General features: G+C 37.4%; 1 protein-coding gene across 11 annotated transcripts in view; it reads left to right on the top strand.

Annotated features, from left to right (window-relative positions):
• TLE4 (TLE family member 4, transcriptional corepressor) overlaps positions 1-19864 on the top strand; it is a 148467-nt gene that overhangs the window by 46890 nt on the left and 81713 nt on the right. For 4 of the 11 annotated variants that reach the window (XM_012749744.2, XM_012749743.2, XM_076008600.1 and 1 more), the window contains exon 6: positions 5155-5229. The exons of 4 other annotated variants lie outside the window; for them this stretch is intronic. In XM_012749744.2, the coding sequence (XP_012605198.1) occupies positions 5155-5229 (75 nt within the window). Of the gene's footprint in view, positions 1-1599; positions 1657-5154; positions 5230-19864 lie in introns of all 11 variants that reach the window. 3 more of the 11 variants (XM_012749740.2, XM_012749739.2, XM_076008598.1) reach the window with 1 other exon arrangement.

The following is a 19864-nucleotide window of genomic DNA, read 5'->3' as shown; positions in this document are numbered from 1 at the left end:
CTCCTAGCCGTCCAACTTCTTACTGTTCCCAGATCCATCTTACTGAAATGCAGAACTGGTAACGCTCAGTTGCTTAAGAATTTTTAATAATGTCTCATTTCCTACAAGGATAAAGTCCAAATTTGCATGCCATGCAAAGCCCTTCATTCTTTGGCCTCTTCCTGCCTTGCCAGATTTCATTTTCCACTAATACATGGTTCTGTAGAGTATTCCCATACCATACTCACTCATGTGTCTTCATGCATTTGCCTTTGTTCTTTTTGTAAATAGTACTTCTACTTTAAAGCGTTTTTTGGGGCCAGGCATGGTGGCTCATGCCTATAATCCTAGCACTTTGGGAGGCCACAAGGCAGGAGGACTGCTTGAGGCTGGGAGTTTGAGACAAGCCTGAGCAACATAGTGAGACCCCCATGTCTACAAAAAGTAGAAAAATTAGCCTGACATAGTGTCATGTGCCTGTAGTCCCAGCTATTCAGGAGCCTCAGGGAGGAGGATCACTTGATCCCCAGGAGTTTGAGGTTCAGTGAGCTATGATGATGCCACTGTACTCGAGCCCCAGCAACAGACCAAGACCCTGTCTTAAAAACAAAAAATAGTTTTTTTGCTGGTATGTCTTACCATACTCAAGAAGACCTTACAAAATCCTATCCTGCCTGTCCCTACTATATCTCCTACTTGCTCTCCTCTTTTAGCCACATAGACATTTTTTCCTTCCTCCATAGAGGCAAGCTCTTTCTCCTTCAGGAACCTTATCCAGTCTCTTTCCTCTGCCTGGAATTCTTTTCTCCTCATTCTTCATCTACAGAACTCCTACAGATCCTTCAGATCTCAGTTGTCAGTTCATCTTCCTTAGCCAATCTTCCCTTGGCCCCAAGATTAGATTCAGATATTTCCCTGATAAATCATCGCAAAACATCCTGTAATTTTCTTATGGAAATTATCCTCCAGTTTGTAATTATGGAACCTTTTAAGTATTATTAATTTACTGGTTTTTTCTTGAACTCTGTGAGATCAGGGACTATTCCTTGTTCTAACCTCAGTACCTGTCTACCAGAGTGCCTGGTGCACAGTAGGTGCTTGATAAATATTTCAGTGAATTAATTAAAAAAAGACTTCCCTGATGCCCCAGGAAGTGTGCTGGTGATTTCTTCCTAAAATCTCTCCCAGTATTTCATGTTCTGTATTTCTGTGTTATAAGATGTGCTTTATGTCTATGAGAAGCCAGAGCCATTAGGTCTTATCTTTGTTATCTCCATGTGTTGGGGACATTAATTCATGTTGTTCAGTATAGGAATCCTAATTCATTTTGTATTTCTACCTTTGCTACTTACTTCTTCACTACCCCTATCAATAGGGGGAGTTTTCTTTAAAAAATTCTAAGTCGTAATATAGTTTTTTTATTACTGTTTTATATTGGAAGTACCACATGTATTGCCATGCCCCAAAGTATTGGCATGGCCGATATTGTCATCATAATCCCTTCCGAGAAACATACATTAAAACACTTGTTATACACATCAGTGATTTACTAAGGTCTGTTTCTCAGCAGGCTTTGTTTGACTTACCATGAGCTTAATTATTTTGATCTCTTTCTTGTAGGAAAAAATATTTTGCGTACTTTTCCTGAACAAATGCCACAAATTGATGATGATAAAAGTAAGTAGGCAGGTGATTTAACATACAGAATTTCATTTTACTGGCTTTTTTCCACAATCACGCTTGCATTCCTTAAATCACAGTATTTTTTAAAAGTCATTTTTATTGAGGTATTATTTACACACCATAAAATTCACTCATTTTAAGAGTACAGTTCAATAATTTTCAGTAAATTTATAGAGTTGTGCAACCATCACCACAATCTAGGGGTTTTGTTTTGTTTTCATTTTTTAATTGGGTAATATTTGTCTCTTCCAAATTCCAGTTAGAAACCTCCCTCTCTTACTCTTTCTCTTGGCTTATTAATATGTCCTTAGTGGCATTTTGTTTGGTGGTGCTGGTGGAATATTCGAACAGGGTGCCATATCTGAGTTAGCAGCCTGAGCAGTCAGAAAGGTGCCGGCACTTGCCTTCTGCAGATAGGCTGGGCCTGGGTGGTGGCCACCACTCTTGGTACAGTGGCAGAGGAGTAAGCAGGAAGTGGGAGAGGAAATGAGATGTGGGTGGAGTGGGAAGAGAGGACACATAGGGAAGGGGAAGAGAAGACACACATAATGGGAAAGCTCTCATAGTTCTAACAAGATGTAAAAAACTTGCTATATTTTCTGAGTCAGAGAGCTGATTTGGGAAAATCTGAAGATGGAAAAAAAATGCCTCCTGGGGCAGTTTATGAGAGTACTTTGGGCTTCCTTGAGTGTTCATTTTTCTCTTTTGTGATCTTTTGCCCCTTCTTCCTGTCTTGAGTTTTAATTTTCACACCTTACCTGCTTTGTGGTGTCAATGTTACTATGTGACTGAGTGAGCAATATTAGGGCGTTTCTAGTGCTTTCAGAGCACACAGAGGAGGAGATGTTGTTTGCCTTATGGAGCTTCTGTTCAAAAGGTCTTTAAACAGCAAATGATTCATGGCTTGTAAGCAGAAATAGGGAAGTAGAATTATGAACTTCAGGTAAAGTTCAGTTGCTGTTTTAGCTCAGGGCCATTACCATCAAAAAGGAGAAACTGAATCATGACTTCCATTGTCATTTTAGCTTTTTAGCAACAGTTCTTCAGGAGCATCTGATGTCATAGTTATGGCTCACTGGTGTGTGTTTCTAGTTTTCTCAAAAAAAAAAAAAAATACACTGATTTTAATGCCAAACCAGAAAGATATCTCTACCGCCTAAGGCATCTTTGCTTCTTTTAGCAATTGGTATCTATTTTGTGAAGTGAATGTTGAACAATCTTCATGGTAGAAAGGCCCTTAGTAGATGTATTTTCTATATCTCTGTCTCATGAAACTGCTCTTTGAATACTTAATATAAAATAGATAATATTTCAGTAACATGGAACTATTTCAGTAGTATGGAGAAAGGGTAGAGTAAGAGCTTAAAACTTTTGTTGAATGACTGCATGAGTGATTGAATGATATGCATGTTGGATTTGAGTACATGTGGTCTTTTTTTTTTGGTTTTTTGGAAGTTTTGAGTAGCCATTGTTGAGTATTGGAGAGTAATAGGTGGGAAGTCCCATAAAAATTTCTGTCCATAATCTCACTTTGAGTATAAAATAAATCCCAGAGTTCTGCCTGTTCTCTTTTTCTGTTTTCCAAGTACTGCCATTTACTACTCAGAGAATCAGATTGTTCTTAAATCTAAACACGAGCTCTGGGTTTGTCACATGGTGTAAATGCTCAGTAAACATTTTACATGGTCATGCTAGCTTTACGGGAATCTAAAGTTACTATTACTAGCTATTTTATTGACTGTGCCTCTTTCTCTGTTCCTTCTAGTGTTTCATAATCTCTTAGGATTTTTTACTTTGTTCAGAGAAAGAAATGAATTATTTTACTTTAACAAATATTTTAGTAAGGAGTAAGAGAGTGGATGGAGAGATCTAGAAACAGACTTTGGGATTGTTTCTTAAGACCCTATTTTGAAAAAAAAAATTAAAAAGTATATAGTTTAATGTTCAGAGTCTACTAAAAGCTTAAAATGCAGTGATCTATTATTTGACCTTTTTTTTTTCCTGTTAGTCATAGGCACAAAATACACATTTCCATTAGGAAACCAAGTGTGAAAATACCACACTGTAGATAGCTAATTTAAAACAGTTCATTTCTCACATCACCTCCCCACTCCCCCTACATAGCTCAGAGGTGGAAATAGCAGTCACCCTGATTAATCTCAGTAACTATATATGTGATGGTTTTGGAAAGGGGACTGGGTGGTTCAAGGGGAGTTCCACAGTTAACTGATAGCTCATTGTACGTTTTAAGCAGTATGATAATTAAGCTTCATATTCACTTTAAATAATGAAGAAAGTTAGCTAAATTTCTCAACTGAGATCATCCAAATAAGACTGTTTCAGCCATACAGGAGTGCTATTTCACAGCACCATCGCTTTGGTTCTTCATTCACTAAACCTAGTTGAAAGAAGCCCAAAGAGACCCATTTTAAACCAAATTTGAGTCTATAGATGCTAGAGTGTTCAAGTATATTTAGTTGGGAATATATTTACATTTTGGTGAGGTACTTGTATATGCACTTGTGTACGTCCAGATAAAAATGAGTCCTCCCTTGCAGAGACTTTTGTGCTGCCTAATTTTTCCAATATAACAAAAATTACTAACATCAATTCTTGCTCATTCTTCTTAGAACTGAATCTTGGTGGATGGGGGGGGGATTTTCTTGTACTATTCATCCTAATTTTTCTAAAGAAAAATAACTCCCAGGTTTTAGTTTTTCTATTGCATTTAAAAGAAGTACCTGAAGTCCTTTGAGTTGTACATTTTTGATCTCTTAAATATGTGACCCTTCATGACACGAACACTTTGCACATTTTCAGAACAAACATAAGAGTTCTTTATGTCCTTGCAGGGTCTGCTCTCACAAATATCAGGAGAAAATTTAAAAATAAGTACTCTTGGGAAATAATTTTAAAAACTTTTATGTAGATGGCAAAGACAAAAGGGGGTAGATACAGAGAAAGCAGGTGGAATGGGTTGTATTTTCTTTGTTAGTATTAGTGGAAGATGTTTGGTCAAAGTGCACCACTGATTTAAAAGTGAAATTTAAGCTGTTGTAGGGAACCATCCTTCATGGGGCTACAGAGATGGTGCCTGCAGTTAGATGCCCAGTACTCCTCAGTGTTATGGACCCAAATGACCACCTGCGCAGGGGTGGGGAACCTGTGGCCTTCTGATTGCATGAGTGTTCTTTTCTAAGCACCAAAGGAGGCAAGAAAAGCTTCATCTTTCTATGCACCCCTTTTAATAAAAGTTTAGGTTTATCCTGTAAAATCTATATTCAGTCAAAAGGCCGCATTTAAGGACCTAGAAGGCCACATGTGGCCTTAAGACCATGGGTTCCCCACTACTGACTGGGGCTTGTATTTGGAAATCTGGAGACCCACCCATACTGTTTTGCATGTAACTGAAGTTAGAGGACATGTTAGGAAAAGCTGTTTGACTGAGTAGAAAACAAATAATTGTATTCTGTTTCTGATCTTCATTTATAGCACCAGCAACAAGTGGTGCAGGCTGTGGAACGGGCCAAGCAGGTGACCATGGCAGAACTGAACGCCATCATTGGGGTACGTGGCCTTTCCATTTTAGCTCTGATCTTAGTGTTTGTCATCAGCTCTCTCGCTCTCTCTTTTTAAATTTTGTTCCACCAAAGGGACAAAAAGCATTAGATGCCCACAAAGTGAAATTAAGCACTTTGCCTTCAATCTTATGTGAAATTTGATGGCTGCCTCAGAAACTTTGGATCACATTCTCACCAATTTAAGTTGATGTGTTCCTGAAAACTCTCCCTTAAGGAGGCTGGATAGCTCTTTTTCATAATATTTCTTTCCTTTGAAGCCAGCTTCTGTTGCTAACCTAGGCCAGAAAAAAGATAACAGATTGCCCTGATGTTAAAATGACCTGATTTCTTTTATCTTTCCTCAAATGATTATATAGAGTATCTATCATTTTTAGTGAAATGTGTATTTTCACATCTCCCCTGCTACTAACTCTTCCTCCCCTGTGATGAATGGTTCTTATGGGTTAGTGTCCATTTGAAGTAGAAATAATAGATGAGCTATACTTTCTCGAAAAAACCAGTGGCCCACTTAGAAAATCCTTCCTGGCAATAGTGGCATCGATGTTGCGTAGACAACCTGCTGGAATTCATGGGTTTGGGCAGTTGCTCCACCTCCACTTACATATTTGTTCTCTCAGTTAAAGGTAACATGTAATAAAATAACATGCCAAAATAGAAATAATAAAGGCAAGAAATTTTAGCCATGAAGAGCACAATATTCACCTCGTTATGCAGATAGTTTTAAGTGATTCCTTAGGTTATTCTAATGAAGACACTACAACTGTACCATTCCTCTTTCTGCGCCCCCCCCAAATACTTTTGTGTATAAATTATACACAAAAGTCTTTTCTTTTTTTTCATTCAGTATATCAAACACACTTTGAAATGCTAATTATTTCATTTACTTTCATTAAAATTCAAATTGCTGAGTGAAGATGCTGATAAGGGTCGCCTGATAATCAATCTGAAGTGAAGATATTGCTTCAATTATGCCTCTGTCTTTTAACAAGGAAATCAGAACTCTGGGATCACTGCTGATAGTGAGGGCCCAATAGTCTGATTGTAGCTTATTTTTTAACAGGCTCTTTGGAGCTCTATTTTGTTTCCTTCTGACCACAAGAAAAAAACTGGTAGTAAATGAGCAGATGTAATTAATGGAAAAGAGTAACTTTTATTTCCTCCAAAAGTGCCCCTTGTAAAGAAGAGGCTGAATCAGAACACACCATGCAGAATCATGAATAACTTTTATTGTATATTTTTTGTTCTGAGTTGGGGGTATGGGTGATACTAGAGATGGATACATTTCATGGTTAGTTTTTATTTCCTAAAACTTGAGAAAATAGTAGTGTATTAAGCTTTTAAAAGTTGAGAAAGCTTTAATTTTAAAGTTAAGTATATACGTATACACCAGCTGTGCTTGCTTGAAGTATGCACATGTGCAGCATGTGTATGTGTTGTATTCACATTGGACTGTATATATATTTTTGTTACCAAATCTCCCATGGTACATTTGTCACCACTATTCTGTCTGCTGTTTATGGAGAGATCTGTGCAGAGTGACATGTAATAGGAGTGCTTGATGCTTCATTTCTAGCTTAGTTTGTGGTTTGTAGGAACAGCTAAAATACAGATAGCCATCCTACCTTATGTCTGATTAGCAGCCTTTTCTAGGAGAACAGAATAGGTTTTTTATTTCTTTTTGGAGTCTTTTAGTGACTCTCTGTGTACAGTGGCAAGATTAAGCTTAAATAAGAACATACTGTTTTGTGTTGGATATAGCCTAAAAATATGAGGGAAGATCTAAAATCAGAACAAGTTCCCTTACCTTCATCACATCAAGAATATTTTTAATACTGTTTTATATCTATTTCATTTCCATATAATTTGTTTTGAATAGGATGGCAGATTGCTTTTTCTCAGGAAAACGATGATTTATTAGACTGAGCTGAGTTACTGAGGAGACATATTATGTATATATGGATTTAATTATTAAAATAAAGCTTATTTAATTTTGTGGCCTAAAAACTTATTTGAAGAACTAACTTAATAGAGCTGCTGCTGTCAAAGCAGCATGTGCTATATAGTTGGTGGATCTGGTGGGAGTTCCAAACTATTTGTGTCTGAGCAGAAAATGGAGTCAAAAATCCCATAATCTGACTATTATGAAGAATAGGTTGCAGAAATAGGAAAACCAACCCAAAACTTTTAGAGAACCATGAACCAAGTGAGAAGGAAAGGGCCCAGTTACAAGTCACTTGACTTTCTGCTGCTGAGCTTCTCTTTGTCTTTTTCCATCCAGGTAGTGCCTTGTGTCCAGTTTTTGGTGTTGTTACATTGTGGCGTTTTAAATGTACCATCTGTTCTGTGTCCCCTTGGGCATGGTTGTGTTGGGAGGTGGTGGTGTTTTGAACTGCTACCAAAAATGGTTGAGGGGTTAGTTTTAGATTTTTGTTACTTGATTTTTAGAATGTAGTTGGCAGTGATTTTCTGCACTGAGGGAATGACAGTTTTCCTCTGAGAGGCAAAAACCCATCTAAGCCCCTGCAGACCTTCATTTATTTATCACTACATAATGTATCTGTTTTATATGTATGCGTACCATCCAGACAAGAGCAAATGTTCCCAGATTTAATGAAATCTGATGAAGCACCTTTTTAACTCTGCAATATTATTCTACCTTCATTGGTAAATGAGCCAAACCAGTGATCCATGCAGTTTAAATGCAAAATGCTGAAGTGAGCCCGAAACCTGGAGAGGCGGCTGTTCTCCTGACAATAAGCTAGTTGTGTTTAATGGAATGAAACACAGTTATAATGATTTCTTTCACAGGTCATGTTCAGTTTAAAACTGTTGATAGATTGAAATAAGTTAAATACCATTTATCTTTTATTTATAAGGAAGAAAACTAGGAAAATTTCTGTGTTGTTTTTTATAGTTATTATTTTGTGTTTTGTTTTGAATTGGTGGTATTTCACATTTCCTTGATGTTTTCCTCAAGTTCCCCCAAAATGGGCTGGGGGAATGTTTTGTATCTAGTTTGATTTTGTCATGTGTCGTACTAGCCACTGTGTTTTTAAATTAGAATCTCTGCGAGATCACGCTGTTGGAACAACACACAAATTGTAGTTTTAAATCAGTAATATGATCTAATTAGAAATGATGTTTTCATTTCCTGTATTATTAAATTGAGTCATCTGACTATCTTAAAATGCTTTTTAAATCCATTACACTATATAATCAGTGCATGCTGTGTGAATGTGGTTATGCTTAATAAAGGAGGCAAACTTGGAACCTCATAAGAATTTCACTAAAGAAACTACCATTAAGAAAAAAAGTTTTGTCAGTGTGAATATTAGAAAAGAAAATGTTTGGCTTGTAAAAATAGAAAATATGGCTCCTTTGGAAACCCCCCAACCTACTTTTTAAAGCTAATTCTTTGAGGAGGAAAAATGATAGAAATTTATGCATTTAAAAAAAAAAAGCACCCCCCAAAAAAACCCTTAAGAAACAGGTATGCCATGGTGTTATAGGAAAATGCAGTTTAGCACAAGAAATGCTGAACTTCAATTTTTAGCAGTGACATTTTAATGATAGGAAGTCTGCAAAATTATTTGCCATCAATTGTGAAGGCAATAACAAGCCTTGGTGGTTTTTCACACTCTCTGTGTTAAGTGCTTTCAGAATGACAGCGTAAACTGTGTTAGAGAACTCCAAGGAAGTAAAACTGATTAAAATGTTCATGCTTGAATGGTGCTGATGGAATAGTTCATTTGGACTTTCTCTACCTCCTGCAGCTCAAGCTGAAATATTAAAATTCAGTGGATTTAAATCTCTTTCCTCTCAGCTCAGGAAAAAAACATTACATTTTAATAGGTTTTAAACCCATAATTCATTGGTTTGGAGCAGCACTATTAAATCTATTTAAATATTACTTGTATTACTAAGAAAATGATTTAAATGACTTTGCCTTTACCATTCTATGTGTTTGAGTTAGTTTAGAAAAAAAAAAAAGAAAGACAATACCTTCAGGGGTTTTCCCCCCTCTCTTTACATTTTGTTTATTGTCCTTGTCATATGCTTGAAACTTAAATTATATATTTCTTCCAGATTGACATTCTGGCAGAGGGTCTTGCAGTGTGACTGTTTTAAAATGTATGTCCTTCCTTTTCCATTATAAATTTTAAAATTGCAATTTTAAGTTTCAAAGGCATTTGGATGAGCCATTTTGGTAATTTCCCTTGTCTTCATTATTAGCCATTAGGCAAAACCTAAAGGATATAAATATGTTGGTATATATAAAAACAAGCGTGTGTGTTTTCCCCTCCCTTACAAGTGTATGATTGTGTACTCACTCCCGTGAACACATGGCTTCCAGGAACACAAAACTGGAAATAATACTTCACATTTTTAACAAAAGCAAAAATATTAAATATATAAGAACCATATTTTCATATATTTTTTATATGAAATATTTTCTAATAAAGGACTTTCCAAAAGTATGGTGAATTTTGTGGGAATTCTGCTATTATCTCTTTCTGGGCACAGCTGTTCTGCAGTGCTTGAAGCAGTGTTGTCTTTCTTGGGCCCACCTTGTACCACTCAGTCCCTTTCTCTCTAGCACTTGCCACTATAACATGTGTCCCACGGCTTGACAGCACCTCCCCTCAGCCACATTGTGGTGAAATGCTTACTTCCCCTCCCATCACCCCATCCTTTGTGGGAACCCTCATTTCACTTAGGTGTGCACAGTCTGGAAGAGTGAGGGGATTACAGTGTCCTTGGGTAACCCTGACACCACAAAGAAACAGAATCAGTGAACTGCTCCCTGCTTGTCTCGAGGGTGGATGATTTTGAAGTGCTTTCTACACTCCTGCATAGAGGGTCCCAGCAGGATGGAGCTTCATCTGCCTCCTGTAGGAATGGATCTGACAGAGGAATACATCCTTGTTTGAGTTTCCCTCCTTCCCTGTTTCACTTTCCCTAGGCCCATAGTCCTATTTTGGGATCATTTCAAGATAACCTGCAGCCAAGCCCTGTCCCTCCACCTTTCCAGGGGAACTAAGACACTCAGGATTTTATTTAATAGACCTCAAGCTCTTTTAAAGGGGCTTTATGGTACAGATAGGTAATTATAGTCACATGTTATAATCATGGCTTGTTTGCTGATGCAAGTTCTGTGCGTAAAACATACTCTTTAACAGCTCAGCTTTTTATAACTCAGCTTTCATGTTATTTTTTAAATACTTTTCAGTAAACTAACAGGCGAACTTCTCTTTTCCCAGCTGATTACTATTGGTATTTTCTAAATGTATGTAAGATGGAATGAAATAAAAAAATGAGCTATGAAATAGATTTGTGTTTTATTAGATTGTTATTTCAGCTTTGTTTACCGCTTTAACTGAACAGTGTGCCTGGGACTTAAAGGCTTTATGAAATATGCTGGACACTGGTTGTGTCATGTGCATAGCTTTTGCCAAGGGGGTTGGGGAAAAAGGCTGACTTGAAGGTATACTCTGGCTTTGGCACATAGGGCTTTGCTCACCTGCTCTCAGGTGTGATGGCCCCAAAGCAGCTTTACATCACACCTGTCTTTGTCTTATGTGGTATAGCTGCCCTTCACCCTTTAAAAAAAAAAGATTCATTTATTGTGAAGCAGGGAACTATGTTATTGAGTGATGCAGTCATAATCTAATCTTTCTGCTATAGTTTGATGAGGCACTAAGAGGCAGTAATTTCCCTTCTTATACCAAAGACTCATATATTTAAGTAATTTCTCAGGTCTGCCTCTACTTTAGAGCTCCCAAGAAAACACTGGGTAAGGAACAGGACTTCTCATTTGTGTTTGTGGTGTGTAGTCATCTAATTTGTATTATAAAGCTTCTCTGAAAGAAATTTGTAGAAGCCAGTCAATCCATTCATCCTCCAAACTAATGATGCTAACCTGAAGTACCACGTTTTTCTTTCTGTTTAGAGAGGTGCTGTCCTTCTGGCCTTCCCCCCAGTGAATGCACTTCCATAGCTTTAGAGTTGAGTACATAGTGTTAAAAGAGTTAGAGATGTGTCTGGGTGAACTGACATAACTTAAGGCACGTAAGATGTTGGTTTCCACTGAGGAGAAAGTAGCTTCCCAGATCTGTTGTGTTTAGCTCAGCGGGCTGAGCCTGTGCAGGGGTCCCAGGAACTGTTAACACAGAAAAACAGGTTCCACTCAAGGTAGCTTTCAAGCTTGCAGATCCAGATTTCCAGATTGTTAACCTCTTCTTATCTTTTTTTTTTTTTTGCTTCTACTTTTGTAATTCTCTGATGACTTCTTCCCAGTAGTGTTCATACAAGTAGCATCACCAACTTGTATTTAGTCAGAGACCTTTTTCCTTGTACAAAAAGGAAGGGGAAGGAGGAAGCATGGGCTCTCTCCAAACAGGGAACTAAAAGGTTAATGACTGCACCTGACTGTTAAGCCCTTACATGAAGTTTTAAAGATTTTTGCATCTTCTCAAAGCTCCCTAGGAAATTAATTTGGGAATCCTTCTACCCAGAAATATATTTGTGTTCTTAAGTGTGTTCTCCTTAAGGACCTTTTTGAAAAGGTTAGAAAACTCTTTAGTGTATAGGAAGAATGATTTAATGATTATATTTACTCATTCATTCAGCAAATACTGGAGTACTTTCACCAAATCCTATTAAACGAGAACATTTTATTTTTATTTTGAATGATATTTAAAAATTTTTCTGAAATATATTTTGAAACATTCCCAAGTTATGTTTAAATCATCTTATTAAGGTTTTGGTAGTCATAAGCTTTGTGATTTTACATTTTACTATACATAATCAACTTTTAATCAACACATTTTAATTTCAGTAAAATGTTACTTTCCAAGAATGATAGGATAAAAAGAAACAGTTAATAGAAAACATGATAAAAATGAAGCTGCATATATTTACAAATGTTTTTTTTTTTTTTATGTTTGCGGATATACTTTCAGGTATCTGGAATTAGGAATCCAGAAATACACATTCATTATTGATGTTCTGTATTCCTTTAAGTCAGATTTATTGAGGTGTAATTTACATAAAGTAAAATTTATGCTTTCTAGTGTACAGTCGAGTTTTGATAACCAAATATAGTTGTGTAACTGCCACCACAATCAAAATACAGAATAGTTCTCCTCCAGCCTTAATTTCTTTTACCTCTTTGTAGTCAGTTATTTTTCCTACCCCAACCTTTGGCAACCACTGAAAACGGTTTTCTTCTCCCAAAGTGAAGCCTTTTTGAGAATGTCATATAAATAGAATTATACATTATATAGCTTCTTGGCTTTTCTTCCTTCATTCAGCCTAAGGCATTTGATATTTCCATGTGGTTGCCCATATCAATAGTTAGATTCTTTGTATTGCTAAATGATACTCTATTGTTTGGACACACCAGTTTGTTTATGGATTCACATCTTGAGGGACTGTTGGGTTATCTCCTTTTGGGGGTGAATGTGAATAAAGCCACAAGAAATATTCACCTATAGGTTTTTTTTTTTTTTTTAAGTGACTGTAAGTTATATATATTTCTTTTGGGTGATTACCTAGAAGTGGGACTGCTGAGTTGTATGGTAAAGCAACCATACTATTTTGCAGTCTCACTAACATATATGAGAGAACATCTTGGCCGGCACTTGGATTTGTAAGTTTTGGGGGTTCTTTTAGCCATTCTAATGGGTGCATGGTGGTATTCATTGTGTTTTTATGCATTTATGTAACAAATAAGGATGTTAAGTGTCTTCATGCTTATTTACCATCTCTATATGTTTAAACACTAGATAAAGTGTTCAAATCTTTGCCTTTTTTTCCTAGAGTCACTTTTTTATTGAGTTTGGAGAATTCTTTAATATCCTAGATGTAAGTCCTTTATGTATTTTGAAAATACACTTTCCCAGTATGTAGTTTAATGCTGATGATTTTTTTTTCCTTTATAGATATTACTTTTGGTGTTATCTCTAAGTAATCTTTGCCTAAGGAAAGATGGAATTTCCCCTTGTTTTTTTTTGGTAGAAGTTTAACATTGAGGCCTATGATCAAATTTCATTTTTGTTTATATTGTGAGATAATGGGTTGAGTTTCTTCTTTTTTTTCCAGTTGGACATCCATACAGTTGTTCCAGCACTATCTGTTGAAAAGACTATTCTTTCTCCACTGAATGCCTTTGCACCATTGTTGAAAATCAATTAACCATACATGTGTGGGTCTATTTCTAGCCTCTGTTCTGTTCCATTAAACTGTTTGTCTCTTCTTTCGCCAGTGCCACACTGTATTTATTATTGTAGCTTTCGTTATTGATACTCTCTGGTCCATTTTGCACTTGTTCTTTCCTGTTCTTACCTTTTCAATACCCCTCAGAACTTTGGGTCTTTATTGTCAGTATCCTAAAGACTAGCTGATGGAGAGAAATAATCTAAACTCAATATAAAAACTTTCTCTCATCAGAAATGGTATCTATTCTGGTGCCAGACTGTGGGTAAGTGCATCTTCCATCTCCCTGTGGTCCAAAGCACTCCTTTTGTCTCCTGCAACTCCTTCTAATAGGGCACATTGTTTCTGTATTTGTCTTTCTATACTTCATCCTGTACACAGCAGCCAGAGTGATCTTTTTCTAAATTATAAATTGGATTCTTTTGCTCCTCTGCTTAAAACCAGGCCAGGTGTGATGTTGGGCACCTATAATCCCAGCTACTTGGGAAGCCAAGGTGGGAGGATCACTTGAGCCCAGGAGTCGAAGGCCTGCCTCGGTAACATACCAAGACCTCATCTCTAAAAAAATTAAAAAAACAAAAACAAAAAACCTCACAAAATGTTATGGCTGTCTCCTTTGCTTAGAAAAAAAGCCTGAATTTCTACCTGTGACCTACAAGATTCTTTGTGAACTGACCCTTCACCCACCTTTCTGACTCCACATACTGCTCATGCTCTTCATTCAGCTGTCTTTCAGCCACATTGACCTCTCTGTTCTGTCCTTGGATCACCCCAAGTATGTTCACATCTGAGGACTTGTTCACCAGTTCTGTCCTCTGGAGTGCCCTTCTGCTGTGTCCTGACATAGTCTTCCTTGAACATCTCTTCTAAGTCTCGCTTAGATGTTATCTCCTGAGAAAAGACTTCCCTGACTGGCACTCTCTTTTTATATAGGGCTTCATCTAGTTCATTCTTTGTCCGATTACTCTTTTATTTTCCTCATAGCACTTACCATTGATTTGTGTGTCACTTTCCCTTCTTCACTAGCCAGTGAGATCAGGTTCACTTTTATAGCCATGATGCCTAGAACGATGGGTAGTAGCTCATCATTTTCAATAGATATTTATACAATAAATATACAGTAACTGTTCATTAACAAATGTGCAGTAATTTGTTTATAATATTGTGCAATAAATGTTTGTTAAATGAACCAGTACTGTACTCTGGGCTATTTTCTCATTGGGATTTTCCCCCCTATTATTTTGAGCCAAGATTAGAGAAGGGAAGCATGGACTGGTAGAAAATGCAGTCATCCTGGGTGTTGCTTGTAGTATGATATTAGGAATTGCATTTGTTTCTTCATCTGTAAAATGCAAAGCTGGAGCTGATACCCACTAAAGTACTGTCTAGTCTAACATTGTATGGTTTTTGTAAGTCTGTTTTGATGATTATGGAATTTTTATTTTAAAACTTGGTATCTTTTTCTGTCAGTTATTTTTCTAGATTTATCATTATCCTAGGCATATATTCTTTTCCCTAAAAGAGTAACTAAAAATAGCAAACGCTTATTGAGTATCCACGCTCTGTCAAGTACCGTGCTAAGCATTTATATGCATTATTTTATTTAATCTTCACATCAACCCCTGTAGAAGGAAATATTATCCCAACTTTACAAAAAAATGGACCAAGGCCCTGAAGAAGTAAGTAGTTTTCTGAAGGCCACACAGGAGGAAGTGGCATCCAAACTGAGACTGACATCATGATGCTCACACATTAAACCATTATGCAACACTTGTCTCTTACTTGTTCTCGACTCCAGGTTCTTTTTTGTCATACACTGGGATCAATATTCTCTTTATCCTGAGGTCCACTGAGAGGATTGCCCAATGTTTGGTGTTCAGAGCTCAGGATTGGGAAGAAAATGGAAATTGTCTGTGTCTGATGCACATACTAATGTTATAATACTAATTGGTTAGCCTAAATTGTCTGAATTATATTAGTTCCATAGATCACTTGGATATTCCTGAATCATAATGTGTTTCTCTTTGTCTGTCGTATCTTACTTTTATGGATAAGAACCAAAAGTTTTCATAAACACCTCTCTTAAGGCAGGTGTTTTAGCCCTAGGTCCTTGGATCTTCTAGGATTTCATGCTTGGGCTTTGGGCTGTTTACTAGCTCCCTGAAGTATTCCTAGAATTGTGTGTGTGTTGGGGGTGGGGGTGGGAATGGAGTATGTACAGTTTTGGGAGAAGAGAGTTTGTGGTCTTTCAGATTCAAAAAGTGTACCATGACACAAACAAGTTTGAATCTATGCCTTGAACAGGATTGTGCGAGACCCCGTTTTGAAATAGTAAAATGTTTTGTGTGAGACTTGTAGACAGAAAGCATTTGTCTGTAGCAGTATAAAGACACAGTGCTGGCCGGGTGAGGTGGCTCACGCCTGTAATCCTAGCACTCTGGGAGGCCAAGGCGGACAGATTGCTCAAGGCCAGGAGTTCGAAACCAGCCTGAGCAAGAGCAAGACCCCCGTCTCTACTATAAATAGAAAGAAATTAATTGGCCAACTAAAATATATATAGAAAAAATGAGCTGGGCATGGTGGCGCATGCCTGTCGTCCCAGCTACTCGGGAGGCTGAGGCAGGAGGATTGCTTGAGCCCAGGAGTTTGAGATTGCTGGAGCTAGGCTGACGCCATGGCACTCACTCTATCCTGGGCAACAAAGTGAGACTCTGTCTCAAAAAAAAAAGACACAGTGCTGGATGGTTGTTTAGAAACCTAGAAATCATGAGTTTACAATGTATTTGTTTTAAATATTGCTCAGGGGGTTGTGGGTGGGTGGTTTCTTGATTAAGAACTATTGGTGATAAGCCTTTTATTTTTTGAGACAGAGTCTCACTCTGTTGCCTGGGTTAGAGTGCCGTGACGTCAGCCTAGCTCACTGCAACCTCAAACTCCTGAGTTCAAGCAATCCTTCTGCAGCAGCCTCCTGAGTAGCTGGGACTACAGGCATGTGCTACCATGCCTGGCTAATTTTTTCTATTTTTAGTAGAGACTGGGTCTCACTCTTGCTCAGGCTAGTCTCCTGAGCTCAAAGGATACACCATCTTGGCCTCCCAGAGTGCTAGGATTACAGGCGTGAGCCCAGCTGGTGATAAGCTAATTGCAGAGGGTATGACTTGGGGAGGAAGACAACAAAGGGCCCTTGCCAGGCCAGTGACCCTTCAGAGGGGACATAAGTAAGTTTGAATCCATGAGGATTATAATTATGTTGTGAAAAGTCCCATCTTTGAAATTATTTCATTGCTGTATGATAAGTTGCATACTTTTTCTCTGCTTCCATTTCTCCATTTTGAGAAAATTTGTCCATCCTACTTGTGAATAACAACTATTTTCATCGGATATAGTAATATTACAAACTTAAAAAGTGATGTTGACCTAACAAGCAAGAATTAGAGCTGAGGCACTACACACAAACCTCTTAATAAAAACAAAGTGGCACATTCTGGAACCCTTTTTCATGGCTAATTCTGTCCCTTGTGAGTCTCGTGCTTTTTTGTTTGTTTGTTTGTTTGTTTGTTTGTTTGTTTTTCTTGGTAGATTCATAAAAAAGGGGAAGAGTTTATCTTGGGCCAAGGTTGTCTTCTGTGACCAATAAGGACAGTGCCACTGTGGTCCCAGAGCAAAGTGACAGTAATGTTGTATGTTTTTATTTCCCTAGGGTGTTTCTGGGTTGACTCAAAAAAAATTTGTAGACAAGTCTCAGCTCTGCACAAATTAATAACTGGGAGAAGAAACTGTTGATGGGAATAAAACAGTTTTAAGTTATTGTCTGCTTGGATGGAAAGCTCAGAAGTTGTTCTTGGGTTTCTTTCAACTAATAGCTTCAGATTGGCCTATGAGCAAAGGTAGGTTTTAAAGCAGGCTTTGTTGCTTCTCTTTTGTAGGCAGAGTCTGCCTTCTGTGAAGGCTAAAACATTCTAGATGCTCTTTCCAGCCTTCCTTACGGATGAGCCATGGGCATGGGACCCTATCCAGGTCAATAAGATATAAGGAGATGTGTTTTTCTCCTTAACAGAAAGACCCAATTAGAATTGTCCTCCTTTCTGCCTTTTAACATGATTGTGTGAGGATAGGAAGTAATGTGTAGAGCTTCAGCAGCTATCTTGTGATAGGAGAATGGGATGGGAAGGAAGCCATAAGAATCAGAGAGAAATTGACCTAGAGTATTGATGGGGCCAAGTTATCCATCCAACCCTGGACTTTTGTAAGAAATAGAAATCCCTATTATTCAGGCCACTTTCATTTAGGTATTCTATACCTTGCAGAAGAACTATCTTAACTGAGAGATATGTATATACAGTCATGTGCCACATAATGATATGCAAGTATAACAGTAGTCCCAAGAGATGGAAGTGGAAAATTTTTATTGCCTAGTGACACTGTAGCTGTCGTAACTTCATAGCACAATTACTTGTTTTTTAAAAAATAAATTTAGTGTAGCCTAAGTGTAGTGTTTATAAAATCTATGGTAGTAGTGTTCAGTAATGTCCTAGGCCTTCACATTCACTCATTACTGACTCAGCAACTTCCAATCCGACAAGCTTCAGTTATCTATCGTAAGTGCCGTGTGCAGGTGTACCATTTTTCATCTTTTAAGCTGTATTTTTACTCTACCTTTTCTATGTTTAGATACACAAATACTTACCCTTGTGTCACAGTGACCTGTAGTATTCAGTACAGTAACTTGCTGTACAGGTTTATAGCCTAGGAGCAATAGGCTATACCGACTGTACAATCTAGGTTTGTTTAAGCACACCTTATGATGTTAGCACGGTGAGGAGATTGCCTTTGCCTAATGATGCAATTCTCAGAACGGATTCTATTGTGAAGTGATATGTGTGACCATATATGTATTTGTTTATAATGCCATGGTGACTTTCTTTATATATATCAAAACATTGGAAATAATCTGAACACCCAGTATTTAGGGGACCACTTAAATGAACTTTGAATATCTATGCAGTGGCATACTATGTTGCCATTAACAAATGATGCAGTCAAGGAATTATTCATGTATATGGGAAAATGTTCTTGATACGTAGTAAATAAGTGGCAGGTTAAACTACAAGATAGGTGGATGTTATTTTTCTTAAAAAATGCCTACATATCCTTTGAAATAATACTGGATAGACCCCTCAACATTGTATTAGTACTTTTCTTTGGGTGGCAAGATTGTGCTTGACTTTTAATTTATTTCCACTCTGCTTTTCTTCATTGAGTATACAACTTTTCTAATTTGGAAAAAAAAAATATGAAATTGTATTTATATGGCCATTCCTTCTTTCTTCTGCCCTACCTGAGTAAATGGTACAGCCATCTACCTAATACTTGAGGCCTAATTTTAGAAGATTCCCTGAATTTCTTCAGTTATTCTCACTCCCCCTTCTCCTTCTATAACCATGTCTTTTCAGTTTTGTCTCCAAAATATTGCTCAAATTTTACTTTTCTCAGCTTGTCCTGCCAAAACCCTAATCCAAGAAATCATTAATTGTTTTTTGGTTTAAACCCCCCTGCATTACCTCCTAGCTGATCTCCTGCCTTTCATTCTTGCCATTCTCAGATCAAGTCTCCACACAGCATTTTAAACTTTAAAAAAATTTAATTTTTAAAATATCCTAGCTAAAAAGACATATTAGTCTTTATATAGGCCAGTGAAAAAGAATAAAGACTCATAAATAGATCCACTCATGCCAGACTGTGCAAGCACATCAGTGGGGAGAAAGATGGATGCCAGGAAATATTACTGGGGGGATAGTTGGTTATTCTTGTGGAAGAAATGAAATTGGATTCATGCATCTCATCACATGCAGAAGTCAATCTCAGATGCCTAAAAAGACAGAACTTTAAAACTTTCAAACAAAACCAAACAGGAAGAATCTTCTTATGTTTTGTCTTGGTAAAGGTTGGATTTCTTAAAAGGGTCACAGAGAGCTCAAACCATAAAAAAAAGATTCATAAGTATGTATTACTTAGTTGAAATGAAAAGCGTGTTTGTCAAAAGACATCTTAAGACAAGCCAGAAACTGAGAGATGTTTGCAACACATACAACCCAACAAAGGGAGTATGATCCAGAATGTATACCAGTTAAAGAGCAACTAAAAGATGAGTTTATAAAACAAAACCAAGAAATGCCACCACAACCTAGAGCTCTCCTTATTCTTAAATAAAAGTCAAAACCCGTTAGTGTACATGATCTAATTCCCAGAATACTCACATTCTACCTGACTTCCCCCTTGTTCCCTGGGTTCCCACCAGGCTTCCTCTTTCATGGCTGGTCACAGCAGGTGCTGGTTTTGTTCTGGGTCTTTGCAGTTGCCTTTCTCTTGCTTCTGATTGTCTTTCTCCTTGCAGCTCTCTGCAA

This window comes from Microcebus murinus, chromosome 12 (genome assembly GCF_040939455.1).
Source record: "Microcebus murinus isolate Inina chromosome 12, M.murinus_Inina_mat1.0, whole genome shotgun sequence".
NCBI classification, from domain to species: domain Eukaryota; kingdom Metazoa; phylum Chordata; class Mammalia; order Primates; family Cheirogaleidae; genus Microcebus; species Microcebus murinus.
Note: the sequence above shows the minus strand (reverse complement) of the source record. Positions and strands in the feature narration are given on the sequence as shown.